Source organism: Sus scrofa, chromosome X (genome assembly GCF_000003025.6).
Source record: "Sus scrofa isolate TJ Tabasco breed Duroc chromosome X, Sscrofa11.1, whole genome shotgun sequence".
Lineage (NCBI taxonomy): Eukaryota > Metazoa > Chordata > Mammalia > Artiodactyla > Suidae > Sus > Sus scrofa.
The window spans coordinates 110,271,055-110,287,516 of record NC_010461.5 but is presented as its reverse complement, the minus strand read 5'-3'; the positions used below and the strand labels follow the sequence as shown (position 1 = coordinate 110,287,516).

General features: G+C 38.4%; 1 protein-coding gene across 6 annotated transcripts in view; it reads right to left on the bottom strand.

The window, feature by feature from the left end:
• The window catches only part of PHF6 (PHD finger protein 6), a 62,494-nt gene that overhangs the window by 23,987 nt on the left and 22,045 nt on the right, over positions 1–16,462 (bottom strand). For 4 of the 6 annotated variants that reach the window (XM_021079383.1, XM_021079381.1, XM_021079382.1 and 1 more), the window contains exons 6-8: positions 3,145–3,314; positions 2,828–2,971; positions 1,254–1,358 (exon numbers count right to left, since the gene is read on the bottom strand). In XM_021079383.1, the coding sequence (XP_020935042.1) occupies positions 1,254–1,358; positions 2,828–2,971; positions 3,145–3,314 (419 nt within the window). The remainder of the gene's footprint in view (positions 1–1,253; positions 1,359–2,827; positions 2,972–3,144; positions 3,315–16,462) is intronic. The other 2 variants (XM_021079385.1, XM_021079386.1) reach the window with 1 other exon arrangement.

Here is a 16,462-nt window from a genome sequence, read left to right as displayed (position 1 = left end):
ATTAAATGACACTAAAGACGCATTGTTAATTTATAAGGTGTAATGACATGGTTAGGTTAAGAAATGTCCAACTTTAAAGAGCTACATACTGAAATGTGTAGAGGTAAAATGATATGAAGTCTCAGCTTTGCTTTAAAATACTTCAAGTAATAAGAATAAAAGGCATAGATGAAACAAGTGCCACAAATTCTTGATAACTGATGAGTCAAGGTGATGGACAGACATGTTACTAATCTTTCTAATTTTGATGTTTGAAAATTTTTACGATAAAAAAATTTTTAATTAAAGTCATTTCTAGAGACAACTACTGTCTTAAAGATTTTGCATTCCAATGACATTTTATAATATTCATAAACTGAAAAGGAGTAAGCAATCAATAAAGATGCCAATATTTCTTAAAGCTATTTATTAGTAATTCAGTACGTTTAAAAATATGAGACTTAGGCACATTTTATAAAGGAAACTTTAAATATAAACTTTAAAGTTTATATTAGGATATAACTGTGTATGTGAACTTTAATCAGAAGGCTCTGAAAAAAATCTTTTCCTTTTATTTTTTTAAAAAAAGGAATGCATAACAACATGGGGAGGTTCTCAATGTTCTATTGGAGTTATGGAATTTTTCTTTAAGTGACCTTAAACAGCTTAACATTTTAAACTTAATAAGGTCACATTCACATCTTCATTTCTTTTATTAAGACTTTCAGGGAGTTCCTGTCGTGGCTCAGTGGTTGATGAATCCGACTGGGAACCATGAGGTTGTGGGTTCGATCCCTGGCCTTGCTCAGTGGGTTAAGGATCCTGCGTTGCCGTGAGCTGTGGTGTAGGTTGCAGACGTGGCTTGGATCCCACATTGCTGTGGCTCTGGCGTAGGCCGGTGGCTACAGCTCCGATTCTGATTCCGATTCCGATTCCGATTCGACTCCTAGCCTGGGAACCTCCATATGCCATGGGAGTGGCCCAAGAAATGGCAAAAAGACAGAAAAAAAAAAAAAGACTTTCAGATACCCTGAAATATAAATCTTAATATAATTCTCTTAAGTAATGAAGTTACATAGAAAGAGGAATAACTTTCAGCAACATCAGCATCCTTTATTATATTACAAATAAGTCAAATATATACTTTGCTAACTTAACATATGAACTACATTATATTAAACCTTTGAAGGCTGCATATATGTGAACTGTGTTCTAAATTTAAAGCACAAAGTCAGAGGAGTAACGTTGCATAGCATAAACATAAATCCACAGACCATTCTTTTTCCTCGCTTTATCTCCTGAAGTACAGTTTTAATATCAAAATCTCCAAATTCTGCTCTTGATGTTGTTGTGAGCTGGACTGTGCCAGAAGAAAATAACTAGAGAAGAAAAATGCAGGAACATTTAATGTTCACAATCCTTGTGAGAAAAATATTAAACAACATAAGAACAAATGCGTTATATTATTTTAATGTCCTGAGAAAGATGACTTTTCCTTAATAATCAAGTATTGGCTCAAATATTTTTTAATATATCCATATGTCTGATTCAAATATAACCCAAAGTAAGGATGATGGAATAAAACTAAGGTTGCCAGTGTGAGGCCAAGATTAAATGCTTCATTAAACAAGGAGAGTTCAGCAATGTCACCTTGTCATCTCAACTATTTTACACTTCCACAAAGTTTCAACTATAGATGTAGAGAAGAATCACCTGGTGTTTTTTTCTCCCAAACAAGACATGTTTGGGATCTACTCTAGGGGTGCATACTTTGGAAAAAGTTCCCCAGGTAAATGTGATATGCATCACTGGTTAAGAAAGAACTTCTGATATAAATAAAATAATTTTTAAAAGCTAGGGAGTTACTGCTGTGGCACAGCAGGTTAAGGATTCGGTGTTGTCACAACTGGCATACGTTGCAGCTGCAGCTCGGATTTGATTCCTGGCCTGGGAACTTCCATATGCCACAAGTACGGTCCCCTCCGCAACCTCCCCCCCAAAACCCTAATAGTATTTGGGATGAGTAATTCAATACAATATAGTTCAAAAATGCTTACATAAATGGAGTTCCCGCTGTGATGCAGTGGATTAAGAATCCAACTGCAGTGGCTCAGGTCACTGTGGAGGCACAGGTTCAATTCCTAGCCCAGGAACTTACATATGCCACAGGTGTGGACATAAAAATAAAGTCTTAAAAACGCCTATAATTTGTGGAAGTTCCTGGGCCAGGGAATCAGGCCCATGCCGCAGCGACCCAAGTGGCTGCGGTAACAATGCTAGATCCTTAACCTGATGAGCCACCAGGGAACTCTTAAGCCAGAGTTTTACTAGGATAATAGTGGAAGCCAAACAGCTTCCAAGACAAGTTTATAAAGTTGAAATTTTTACAGTTATGAAATTGTTAACTAAGGATTATCTGGAACATGGTAACTATAAGTATGATTACTTTAAATCCCTCTAAATAATAAAGGCTATATATATTTTTGAATCTAGAGTTTATGAAATAAACTATAATTTGGGATTACAGAACTTCCAGGTATAAAATAAATAAGTCATGGGGATGTAATGAACAGCATAGAAAATATAGTTAATAATGCTATAATAACTGTGTATGGTGACAGATTGTAACTAGTCTTATCATGGTGATCATTTTGTAATGTACAAAAATATCAAATCACTATGTTGTATACCTGAAACTAACATAGTAAGTCAATTATACTTTAAAAATAAGATTTGGGATTATAGGATACACTGTTCATAAAACACGAATGCTGGGGAGGAAAGTGCCATATCTGAAATGCCTTTCCAAAACTTGGGTTTATAAGCACATAAAAAGAACCATACTTACCATGCACTTATAATGTGCAGCTGCCTTCTTGGCATTAAATATATGCAGTTTTCCTCTTGCTTCATTTTCTTCCTCCCCTACATGACAAAATCCACATTTAGGCCTGGTGTCACTAGGGCTGCTTCTGTGTGGAGACCTATCTCTCTGCAAATGAAAAAGCAAAAAAATAAACTTGAAAAAAAAATCCATGAAAATATACTACCAGTAGCTCAGGCTTAGTTAACATTTCAAATGATGAACTTTACCTATAAACACAATTTAGATGAGATATTCATGATGCAACAAAAAGTAAGAATCCGACATTTTTTTCTACTTACATAGGAGCTACTTTCCATTTCATCTGTCCCATGCGAGGATGTGGACCTGGTATCTTCCGACAGTCCTTTAAAATTAGTTTTTCGTGGCCTTCCTTTGCGACTTTTCTTTTTACTTTTAGGTGATGAGGGCTCCAGTTCATGTTCATTAAAGCTTTCTTCTAAATCAGCTGCTTAAAAATGAACAAAAGCTTTACATGGACCAATCCTAAAAATGAGCATTAGTTCATGGGTCCTTAGAACATACGTTTCTCCTTAGAATGAAATCACCTCAAGATATGAGAAGAAGTGGTCTGTGATATGTCTGTCTCATATAGCAACCTAACATTTCATATAAATGCAACAATCAAAAACAAAGAAATAGTTTTATTATAATCATTGTAAAATTATTTCCACATTTATAATTCTATGAAAATGAGTTTTGATCTTGACTATGCACATAATTCAGTAAATATTTCTAAACTCTAATAAGTAAATTTTTAGAATTAGATCTTGTATAATTATTTTTTACCATCGGTTTCAGAGAGTTCTACCTCATACTGTTGGTAAAATCAGAACAATTACTTACTATAACTTGGAAAATCGAATGAAAATAAAGTACGTATACCTGTGCTATCCAATACAGTAGCCACTAACAACACATGGCTTTTTAAAATTTAAGTCATTTATAATTGAAGAGAATTAGGAGTTCCCACCATGGCTCAGCAGAAATGAACCCGACTAGTATCCACGAGGACACAGATTCAATCGCCGGCCTGACTCAGTGGGTTAAGGATCCAGCGTTGCTGTGAGCTGTGGTGTAGGTCACAGACATGGCTCGGATTGCATGTTGCTGTGGCTGTGATGCAGGTCGGCAGTTGCAGCTTTGATCTGACCCCTAGCCTGGGAAGCTCCATATGCCTCAGGAAGACAAAAGAAAAGAAAAGAGAAGAAAGAGAGGGAGGGAGGGAGGAAGGAAGGAAAGAAGGGGAAAGAAGAAAGAAAAAGAAAATTAAACCATTCAGTTTTTCAGTCTCCATGACCGCATTTCAAAGTCTTCACAGTCACATGTGCCAAAGGCTGAGTCTCTACTGAACATTACACCACAGCTCACGGCAATGCCAGATCCTTAACCCAATGTACGAGGCCAGGGATCGAACCTGCGTCCTCATGGTTACTAGTCAGATTTGTTACTCCTGAGGCACGATGGAAACTCCCTTTACAGGTTTTTTGTTTTTTTTTTTAAAGAAATAAAATCATATTCATTATGACAAGAAAGGGGTAATTTAATTAGTATACTTGAATATATAAGCTCCAGGGGAACTGAGAGCATTAGATCATTTGCAAAACAGTTAATAAGAATTAATATCAATGTAACTTCACCTAATGAGGAAGACTTTGAGAGAAGAAAAGGTAAAAGCTAGTAAGTAGTAGAGTGTTTCACAGGCAACATGACAAATTCATGTGAATAACTCTCCTGCGAAGACAGACAAGTCAATTAAAGATCTTCTGATCATTAACACTATGGCAAATTTCACATAAGAACATAACACCTATTTTAAACAATAAATCTGACAATTTTTAAAATACAGAATTCCATTAAAGCCATTAGAATTACTTGCATGTACAAAAATTTAAAACAATTGAAAATCATAACCAAATGTTTTGATCATCCCGATACATATCATATACGTAAGATGCATAATATTCTGTTATTTAAAATGAAAACAAATAATCATTAACACTATGACAACACTACATTGTTAAACACCTATAAAGAAATTACTTAACTGATACATGCCAACATGACTAGTTTTCCACATGGCATATTTATCTGTCCTAAAGATGGAATCATTCAGTATAAAACTTAGAAGGACTTTAACAGGAACCATTAAAAAAAAAAAAAAAAAATCACAGGAGTTTCCGTTGTGGTGCAGTGGAAACAAATTCGACTAGGAACCATGAGGTTGTGCGGTTTGGTCCCTGACTTCGCTCGGTGGGTTAAGGATCCAGTGTTGCCGTGAGCTGTGGTGTAGGTTGCAGACGTGGCTCAGATCCCGCGTTGCTGTGGCTGTGGCGTAGGCTTGGCAGCTACGGCTCCAATTAGACCCCTAGCCTGGGAACCTCCATATGCCGTGGGTACGGCCCTAAAAAGACAAAAAAAAAAAAAAAATCACAAAAAGAATGACAGATTTAACTATACTAGACCTTTAAAGTTCTGAAAGTAAAAAAAAAAAAAAAAAAAAAAGATATTAAAAGTTGAAATAATTCTTTTTTTGTCCTTTTAGGGCCCGACCCGTGGCACGTGGAGATGCCCAGGCTAGGGGTCAAATCACAGCTGTAGCTGCCAGCCTACACCACAGCTCACAGCAACGCCGGATCCTTAACTCACTGAGCGAGGCCAGGGATCAAACCTGCATCCTCATGGATGCTAGTCATATTCGTTTCCACTGAGCCACGATAACTCCCAAATGGCAAACCTTTTATTTTCTTGCCTCCTTTGTTGAAGATTAGTTGACAATAGGCATCTGCATTTATTTCTGGGTTCTCTATTCTATTCCATTGGTCTGTATGTCTCTTTTTGTACCAGTAACCTACTGTCTTGATTACTGTAGCTTTGTAACATTGTTTGAAGTCTGAGAGAGTTTTGCCTCCTGCTTGGTTTTTTTTCCCCTCAGGATTGCTTTGTCAATTCTGGGTCTTTTGTGGTTCCACATAAATTTTTGGATTATTTGTTCTAGTTCTGTGAGAAAATGTCATGGGTAATCCAATAGGGATTGCATTAAATCTGTAGATTGCTTTGGGTAGTATGGCCATTTTAACAATATTAATTCTTCCAATCCAGGAGCATGGAATATATTTCCATTTCTCTGAATCCCCTTTAATTTCCTTGATTAACATTTTATAGTTCTCAGCAAACAAGTCTTTCACCTCCTCGGTCAGATTTATTCCTAAATTTTTAATTTTGGGGGATGTGGAGTTCCCGTCATGGTGCAGTGGTTAACGAATCCGACTAGGAACCATGAGGTTGCAGGTTCGATCAGTTGGCCTCAGTGGGTTGGGGATCCGGCGTTGGCGTGAGCTGTGGTGTAGGTCGCAGACGTGGCTCAGATCCCACGTTGCTGTGGGTGTGGCGTAGGCTGGCAGCTACAGCTCCGATTAGACCCCAGCCCAGGAACTTCCATATGCTGTGGGTGCGGCCTTAGAAAAGACAAAAAAAATTAAAAATTAAAAAATTAATTTTGGGGGTGTGTGATTTATTTAAAAGGTATTGTATTTTTATATTCCTTTTCTGATATTTCATTGTTAGTACATATAAATGCAACCAATTTCTGAATGTTAATCTTGTATCCTACGACTTTGCTGAATTTGTTGATCAGTTTGAGTAGTTTTCATGTGGAATTCTTAGGGTTTTCTATATATAGTATCATGTCATCTGGATAGAGTGACAATTTTACCTCTTCTCTTCCAAATTGGATATTTTTTATTTCTTTTGTTTGTCTGATTGCTGTGGCTAGGACTTCCAATGCTATGTTGAATAAAAGTGGTGAGTGGGAAAAAGACAGTCTCTTTAGCAAGTGATGCTGGCAAAAAAGGACAGCTGCATTTAAATCAATGAAAGTAGAACACATCCTCACACCATGCACAAAAACAAACTTAAATGGCTTAAAGACTTAAACTTAAGACAAGACACCATAAAACTCCTAGAACAGAACATAGGCAAAACAGTCTCTGTCATCAACTGTACAAATGCTTTCTTAGGTCAGTTTCCCAAGGCAAGAGAAATAAAAACAAAAATAAACCAATGGGACCTAATCAAACTTACAAGCTTTTGCACAGCAAAGGGAACCATAAAAAACAAAAAGACAACCTACCGAATGGGAGAAAATAGTTGTAAACAATTAAGCAAGGACTTAATCTCCAAAACATACAAATAACTCTTACTACTCAACAGCAAACACACACACAAATTGAAAAATGGGCAGAAGACCTGAAGAGACATTTTTCCAAAGAAGATATTCAGATGGCCAACAGGTAGGCATATGAAAAAGTGGTCAATATCACTAATTATTAGAGAACTGTAAATCAAAACTACAGTGAGGTACCACCTCACACCAGTCAGAATGGCCATCATTAATAACCTATAAATAAGAAATGCCAGAGAGGGAATGGAGAAAAGGGAATCCTCCTGCACTATTGGTGGGAATGTAAACTGGTACAACCACTATGGAAAACAGTATGGAGGTACCTCATAAAACTAAATACAGAACTACCATATGATCTAGCAACTGCACCCCTGGGCAAATATCTGGACGAAACTTTCACTGAAAAAGATACATGCACTATTCATTCCTATGTTCCTTGCAGCACTATTCAAATTAGACAAGGAGTCCCTGGCATGGCTCAGCGGAAACAAATCTGACTAGCATCCATGAGGACTCAGGTTCGATCCCTGGCCTCACTCAGTGGGTTAAGGATCTGGCATTGCCATGACCTGTGGTATAGGCCAGTGGGTACAGCTCTGATTTAACCCCTAGCTTGGAAATCTCCATATGCCACAGGTGTGGTCCTAAAAAAAAAAAAAAAAACAGCCAAGACATGGAAACAACCTAAATATCCATCAACAGATGAATGGATTGAGAAGATGTGGTGTATATACAGAATGGAATACTACTGAGCCATAAAAAAGAACAAAAGAATGCCATTTGCAGCAACATGGATGGAACTAGAGACTCATACTAAGGGAAGTCAGAAAGAGAAAGACAAATACCATATGATATCAGTTATACCTGGAATCTAACATATGGCACAAATGAACCTTTCCACAGAAAAGAAATAAACTCACGGACATGGAGAACAGATCTGTGGTTGCCTAGGGGGAGGGAGTGGTAGGGACTGTGAGTTTGGGGTTGGTAGATGCAAACTACTGCATTTGGAGTGGATAGGCAATGAGATCCTGCTGTATAGCACAGGGAACTGTATCCAGTCATTTGTGATGGAACATGATGGAGGATAATGTGAGAATAAGAAGGTATGTATATGTGTAACTGGGTCACTCTGCCATACAGCAGAAATTGAGAGAATACTGTAAATCAACTACCAAAAAAAAATTTGTTTAAAAGGCAAACAAACTGGAAAAATACCTGCTGTACTTAAGACAAAGGATTAGTATCCTTATGATCTGATAAGCTCACAAAAGATTAAGACCCCCAACAGAAAAATGGATCAAGCATATGATCAAATAATTCATAGAAGTATTTAAATATACTTTTAGAAAATTTGGCTTCTCTAGAGTCAAAAAAGTGTAAATTAAGTGATATATCATTTTCGCCTACCAAAATAGAACCTTTAAATAGTTATAAAAAGCTACAAATAAACCCAACTAAAAATATGTTAGAAATACAAATATAAAAGCAGCTCCACAAAAATGTTGAGGTAGACCATGCTTCTCTTAGATGAATGGGATCAACATTAGAATATCAGTTCTCACTGACCTAATTTAATGAAATGCTGATAAAAAGGAACTTCAAGTTGATTCCACGGTTTTCTGCAAGAGTAAATGTATAATACAGAGACTATCTTTTTTTAAAAAAAGATATCAGAATATGCCATAAAGCTACAGTAGTTAAAACACTGGCATAGGAATAGATATGTATCATCAGAAGAGAAAGCCAGGTTGAAAACAGCCCCCTATGCATATGGGAAATCAGAGTATGATAATGGTGGCATTTCAAATTAGTGGGGGAAAAGACATATTGGCAAAATTGGCTATTTTTTAAAAACTGAGATTCCTTTCCTCATATTAACATGAAAAAATTAGGGATGGGGCAAAAAAAAATCTAATAAAATAATAAGCTAAAAACGTAATAGAAGAAAACGGAAGAGAGTATTTTTTATAATCTTGGAGTTAGGACACTTAAAAAGCCATTTAATTGCAGAGAATTAATATCTATATTAAGAGAGCACTTCAAATTAATGTTTTTTTAGGAAGTGCACTTTTATTTTATGGCCACATTCGGGGCATGTGGAAGTTCCTGGGCATGGGATCAAACCCGTGCCATAGCTGTAAGCAGAGTCACCACAGTGACAATGCCAGATCCTGAACCTTCTGATCCACAAGGGAACTCCTTCAAATCAATTTTAAAAAGACAAACCTCAAAAGAAAAATGTGCAAAGAATAGGACTAACAATTCACAGATGAAATATAAATGACAAAAAAAAAAAAGAAGGGCAGAAGCCCAGCCTTACTAGTGATAAGAAAAATGCAAATTAGATGAGATAATGAAAGACTGATGATAACCCCAGTACAGGTGTAGGGAAGTGCACTCTCACACACTGTTAGTACATGTGACGGTACTTATTTTCAAAGTTAAATGCACACTCTCACCTGCCATCCCCATTTCTAGGACTTTGTCTTAAAGAATCACTTGTATAAGTACATAAGCACATATGTATACAGAATATCGATGCAGTTTTATTTGTATTTGTGAAAAAAGATAAAACTGATTTTTATTAATAGAGAAATCCTTAAACTACAGTTCTATTTATTCTAGGGGATATAACACAACTGTTAAAAAGAATGAGGTTGAGCTACATGCACACAGAGAAGGGTATCTGTGATATAATACAGAATGAAAAAAACAAGTTGGATAAATTATATATACTATGATGCCACTGTACTACTGTACTACAAATAGTGCACATATGCATATATACGTCAGATTGTATGTATGTAGGGAAGGCTCTGGAAATATACAAACTGTCATTAGTTACCCAGAGAATGTGATTGGGGGCTAAAGAGAGGGCTTTCTGAATTACTTTAATTGTTTTAACAATGGGCAATATACTACCTTTGTATTTTATTTATTTATTTATTTTATTTTACTTTTTTTCGTCTTTTTTTTTTGCTATTTCTTGGGCCGCTCCCGTGGCATATGGAGGTTCCCAGGCTAGGGGTCTAATCGGAGCTGTAGCCACCGGCCTACACCACAGCCACAGCAACGCGGGATCCGAGCTGTGTCTGCAACCTACACCACAGCTCACGGCAACGCCGGATCCTTAACCCACTGAGTGAGGCCAGGGACCTAACCTGCAACCTCATGGTTCCTAGTCAGATTCGTTAACCACTGCGCCACGACGGGAACTCCCACTACCTTTGTATTTAAAGGAATTTGTTAATATCCAATGTGCTGAAAGGAGGGGGTAAAGTTATCCACCGCTGATGGGAATATAATCTAGCACAATCTTTCTAGAAAGTAATATGGCATGTGTATTGGGAACCTTAAAAAGATTAAACCCTTTGACCCACTGATTTTTACTTTTGGAAATTTATCCTAGAAAATAACTGAAGATCATTTGCACATGAAAAAAATGTGAGTATGAAGCTAGTCACAGCACCTTTGTTTAAATTTTTCAGTTACTTACTGTTTTTTTCCCAAATTGAAACTGAAAATGTTTCAACATTTCAAAAAATTATTATTATTTTTTCATAATAATTATAAAAGAACTATCAGTATAAAAGTAGGGGAAAAAAATCTTCCTTTCCACCTCCTGATTCCACCTGCTCTGCCCTCTCAGCTGGGGCCCTAGCCTCCATGCTTCCCATTCTTTGTACTCACTCCCTCGGATCGAACCCGCACAGCAGCAACCCGAGACACAGCAGTGACAGCACAGGATTCTTAACCCATTAGGCCACCAAGGGACTCCTCCAGGTAATTACTCTTAACACTTCTTTTTTCAGTCTCAATGGTAGAGAGTCTGGTTTTGAATCCTGGATCTGTCAGAGACTCTGTGTCCTTGGATCTGAGACCTACCTCTGAGGGGTCTTCAATTAAATGAGTGAGTTCACATAAAGTACTAGAACAGGGCCTGGCACAAAAGACGCTCTCAGTAAATGTCAGCTATTATTTTCTATGCATATACAAATCTATTTTAAAATAATATACAAACAAATGGCATTCTAAGCATACTACTCTGCATCTTGCCCTTTTCCATTTAATATATGAATGCAAATACTCAAAATATAAGTGTTAACATTTGAGCTTTTTTAGTTTTGACTACACTGGATGTGCTATGCAGTTTACATCTAGTATAGTCATGACCTCATTTGAGCCTCACGACAGCCGCATAAGGTTGTATCAGTCTCCATTCCCATCTCCGTTTTATAGGTAAGAAAACTAAATTCATAAAAGTTAAATACTTTTGCCCAAGGTCACAAAGCTAGGGAATAGCAGAGCTGGGACAAACACATGTCAGTGAGTTACTACCTGCTTTGGAAGTGGCCAATACCCATTATCATGGAAATTAATATTTTCATATGCTCCTACAAATTAGGAAAGGGATAGCTATACACATGCTTATGTATGCACAGAACTGCTCTGAAAGGACACATAAGAAACTGATAAGCTGTTGCTTTTGGCAAAAAAAATTTGGAAACTGAGATACAAGGACAAGGATGGGAGGAAAGCTTACTTATGGTGTATACTCTTTTGTATTGCTGATTTTTGTACAATGTTCATCTACCTAGTCAAAGAAATGAATATGGTGGAAAATGAAACCTTATCCTTATATTCACACCTACAATTTCTAAAAATCCAGGTTTGATAAAGTAGCTGACACCAATAAGGTAGTCCTCCTTTCCTGAGCCACCAAGCCTTCCCAGCCTTTATGAGCACAGGCCCCAGATGTCTAAGTCCCCTTAGACAGGCCAAGCCTCTCTCTATTACCCTTCTGATTATCCCTATGCAACAAGGGATTGAACCCGCGTCCTCATGGATGCTAGTCAGATTCGTGGTGAGATTTGCTCTGCATGCCCCTTGTCATGAGCCAATTTTGCTATTTCATAAGATGTTTCAGATTAACAGATTTATTTTATGTAACATACATATGTATATAAATATGCAACATATACACTTATTATTCTTAAGTGTGCTAAAATGAAATACGATGTCTGGGATTTAATTAAAAAATAATCCAAGTGAAGGAAGTGGGTAGGGGGGATAGATGAAACAAGACTGTCCATGAACTGATGGCTGCTAAAGCTAAGAGACGGGGCTTTTTTTTTCTAACATATTTTTGCATATGTTTGAAACTTTCTATAATGAAGGTCTATGAAGTATGCTAAATCAAAGATGGGTGTAAATAATGCCTAGCGCAGCCTTTGCACATGGCTGATCAATAGATCTGGAAAAGCAAATAAAAAACATGGAGCTAGTTCTAGCAAAGAGCACAATATGAATACATTACTAAAATTGTCCTAACCACAAATGCAATTTATTTTTTTTTTAAATAATTTTTTTTATATTCCCACTGTACAGCAAGGCAAATGCAATTTAAATTCTATTATCTTCCAAGGAAGAGCACATGAAAGATGAGTTGTAATAAGAAAGGTAAGTAAAGGAGTCCCGTTGTGGCTCAGCGGTAATGAACCTGACTGGTGTCCATGAGGACATGAGTTTGATTCCTGGCCCTACTCAGTGGGTTGAGGATCCAGCATTGCCTTGAACTGCAGTGTAGATCGCAGATGGGGCTTGGATTTGGCATTGCTGTGGCTGTGGTGTTGACCGGCAGCTGCAGCTCTGATTGGACCCCTAGCTTGGGAACTTACATAAGCCGAGGGTACAGCCTTAGAAATACGGGGGGGGGGGGGGTAAGTAGACTTTTCAAGGAATAACAGTAATGACGATAATGACATAGAATGAAGTATTTGCTGAGCAACTTGCTATATCCAGGAACATTGCCAAGAGTCCTTTTATTACATGCATTATTTCATTCAATTCTTTCCCCCCCACCCCATTTTGGCCACCTGCAGCATATGGAACTCCCAGACCAGATTCAAGCCACATTTGCGACCTAAGCCCCCTGTGGCAACGCCAGATCTTTAACCCTCTGTGCCTCGTCCCAGCGTTCCCAAGACACTGCAGATCCCGTTGCGCCACAGAGAGAGCTCCTCATTCAATTCTTACAATAATCCGACAAGGTGAGATTTTTTTTAATCCCCGTTTTACAGATGCAGTATCTAAGGTTCTAAGAGGTGCTAAATAACTTGCCCAAGATCATGTGACTAGTAAACGGCAGAGCTAAGATTCAAATACAGATCTGAACTCAAAGCCCATTTTCAACCAGTGTACAAAACTGCTTTTCCAGTATTTAATCTATTCAATGCACCCCAACTTAAAAGGTTTGAAAAGACTTTGATGCCACATTAAAATCTCTCTAAGCTTTCAGTTAATAAAAGTAATGAAGACTGAAAATTGCAGCAAAATCTAGAGGGAAAAAAACAAGGAAAAGAAAATACTAAGGGACTATTAAACCAGGCAAAGGCTTTGAATCTAAATGGTAACACACTTTTTCCCCCCAAAATACTTCCAATATAACTTCATACTTCCACATACTTCCTAAAACATAAATTGAGTTATATCATTAGACAAGCATCTCTAAGAGAAAGTTGCTAAACTGTCCACTGGAGGACCCACCAAGTCCCTGAACAAACTCAAGATGAGAGCCTCCAAGGCTATAGGTACCAAAGATTCTTTTACACTGTCTGTCTCAGAATACCTGGGATTTTATGGTCACTGTAATTGTGGCACTTATCACTATGATATATATTTTTTTTTCTTTTTTTTTGTCTTTTTAGGGCCGCACCTGCGTCATAGAGAAGTTCCCAGGCTAGGGGTCAAATTGGAGCTGTAGCTGCCGGTCTACGCCACAGCCACAGTAATGCCAGATTCGAGCCGCGTCTGTGACCCACACCACAGCTCACGGCAACACCGGATCCTTAACCCACTGACCGAGGCCAGGGACTGAACCCATGTCCTCAAGGATACTAATTGGGTTCACTTCCGCTGAGCCACAAGGGGAACTCTACTAGGATATTTTTAAAAGTAATTTCAGACTTAATTTGTAAAAAAAAAAAAAAAGTTACTATATACACTTCATGCAAATGTTAATATCTTACTACATATGCTTTATCATTCATTCTCTCTGTCCACATAATTTTTCTGAAAGGTTTAAAGAGTAAGATACAAACATGATGCCCTTTATCTCTAAGCACTTCCATGTATCACCGCTGTATTTTACTCAGTTGGTCACACACTAAATTGTGTTACCCCCCCCCACAACTGAAACCCTGTTTTATTCATTCGTCTTGCTCTACTCACTCCTCACACAAGAGAAGCTAAGGATTGTAGTGAGCATATATAAGCGTCGCCCGCAAACAAGTGACACATCAAATACCATGCTTAGTTCCAAGCCAAAGAAACTGACGAAGTTACAAACATTTCTTGAGTACCCATCCTACGCAAACCATTCTATATTGGGTAAGTTAAGTAATATAATAAACCACAAGTTTGGCTCTTCTACAGCTAAGAACTTAAGCTAAGCTGCGGTTATCTCTGTGATGATGACTTACATTCTACACATTCTTGCTGTGAATAGCTAACACGCAGCATCTACCCTAGATACTGTTTTCAGCTCATCACAGATCTTTGCTCTATATAAATTATTAAACACAAAGATCTTAACACTCCTAATGAAAATGATTTTAAAAGAACCACCATTCATTTGTAATTAACAGTTCCTTGTAAGTACTCAAATGTTAGTGATGCCAAATTATCATATTAAAGTACTGCTACAAAAGGGAGACTAGCATCAGTTGCAGCTAGAGTTATTCCCAACGTTTGACATTTTTGAAATATCGCTTTTTAAAAAAGGTAAAGGATGTACCTATTATTAAAACAGGCCAGTGGGGGGGAAACATTTAAGATGTAGGATTTAATTCTGACCATTCCTGGCCATTTTTAACATGGAAGTTTCTATTAAGAATAGGAGGAGGGAGTTCCCGTCGTGGCGCAGTGGTTAACGAATCCGACTAGGAACCATGAGGTTGCGGGTTCGGTCCCTGCCCTTGCTCAGTGGGTTAACGATCCGGCGTTGCCGTGAGCTGGGGTGTAGGTTGCAGACGCGGCTCGGATCCCGCGTTGCTGTGGCTCTGGCGTAGGCCGGTGGCTACAGCTCCGATTCAACCCCTAGCCTGGGAACCTCCATATGCCGTGGGAGCGGCCCAAGAAATAGCAACAACAACAACAACAACAACAACAAAAAAGACAAAAAGACAAAAAAAAAAAAAAAAAAAAAGAATAGGAGGAGTTCCCATCATGGCATAGCAGAAACAAATCCAACCAGGAACCATGAGGTTGCGGGTTCGATCCCTGGCCTCACTCAGGGGGTTAAGGATCCGGCGTTGCCGTGAGCTGTGGTGTAGGTCGCAGATGTGGCTTGGATCTGGCATTGCTGTGGCTGTGGTGCAGGCCAGTGGCTACAGCCCCAATTTGACCTCTAGCCTGGGAGCCTCCATATGCCGCGGGGGCGGCCCTAAAAAGCAAAAAAATAAATAAATAAATAAATAAATAATAATAATAATAATAGGAGGGCACTAAACCATTTTAAGCACTCCACAAACCACATGTGGCCTGTGGCTACCACATGGGACAGGGCAAACATAGAACATTTCCATCATCACAGAAGTTCTGCCAGACAGCACTGCTGGGCCATGAATCCTCCATTCCCTTGTAAACAGCCCTGCACCTTTGAGCTCATTCATGTCATTCAGCTAAACCACTGCTTCCCAAATTTTAATCTGCATACAAACCACCTAGGATCTTGTTTAAATTCCTATTTAGCAGGTCGCGGCGGGGCTTCAGGTTAGGCATCTCTAACAAACTCCTAGCTGACGCCACTTCTTCTGGTCTACAGACTATGCTATCTTCTTCCCCTCCTCCTTGCTAACAATTGCCAATTCCCACTCATTCGACCTTCCACATCCGACTTTCTTCAGCACTCAGCTCACAGCCCTTTCCTCCATCCCGAACCCTGCCATCATCGTGGGTGACTTTACAGTCCACAGGGACAATCCAAGCAACAACCTAGCCATTCAGTTTCTTATCTTCGCTGATGTCCTCCGGCAACCACCTAATCCCTATAATCACACCCAGCTATCTCAAGATAACCTAAAATGCTTCTACCCCTGAAATTCTCTACATCATACTTGGGGACTACAAATGACTGCTTTCCCACGTGCTTTCATTCCCACTGTTCTTCAGTCTTATCAGGACCTCCAGCCTATTCATTCCTTTCAGTTTCTTATTTCTCTCTTGCAAATATTCTAAACTCCCTTATCCCTTTATTTCTTTGTTGAACCCACATGGCAAAACCCCGATTCTGAATGAACCAACTAGCCACTTTCTCTGCCACACCCAGGATCCGGAATTGCTGGAGGAAATGTTACACAGCCTGACTGACGGCATCCCTTTATAAATTCACGGTTACCAACTGCAACTGGTCC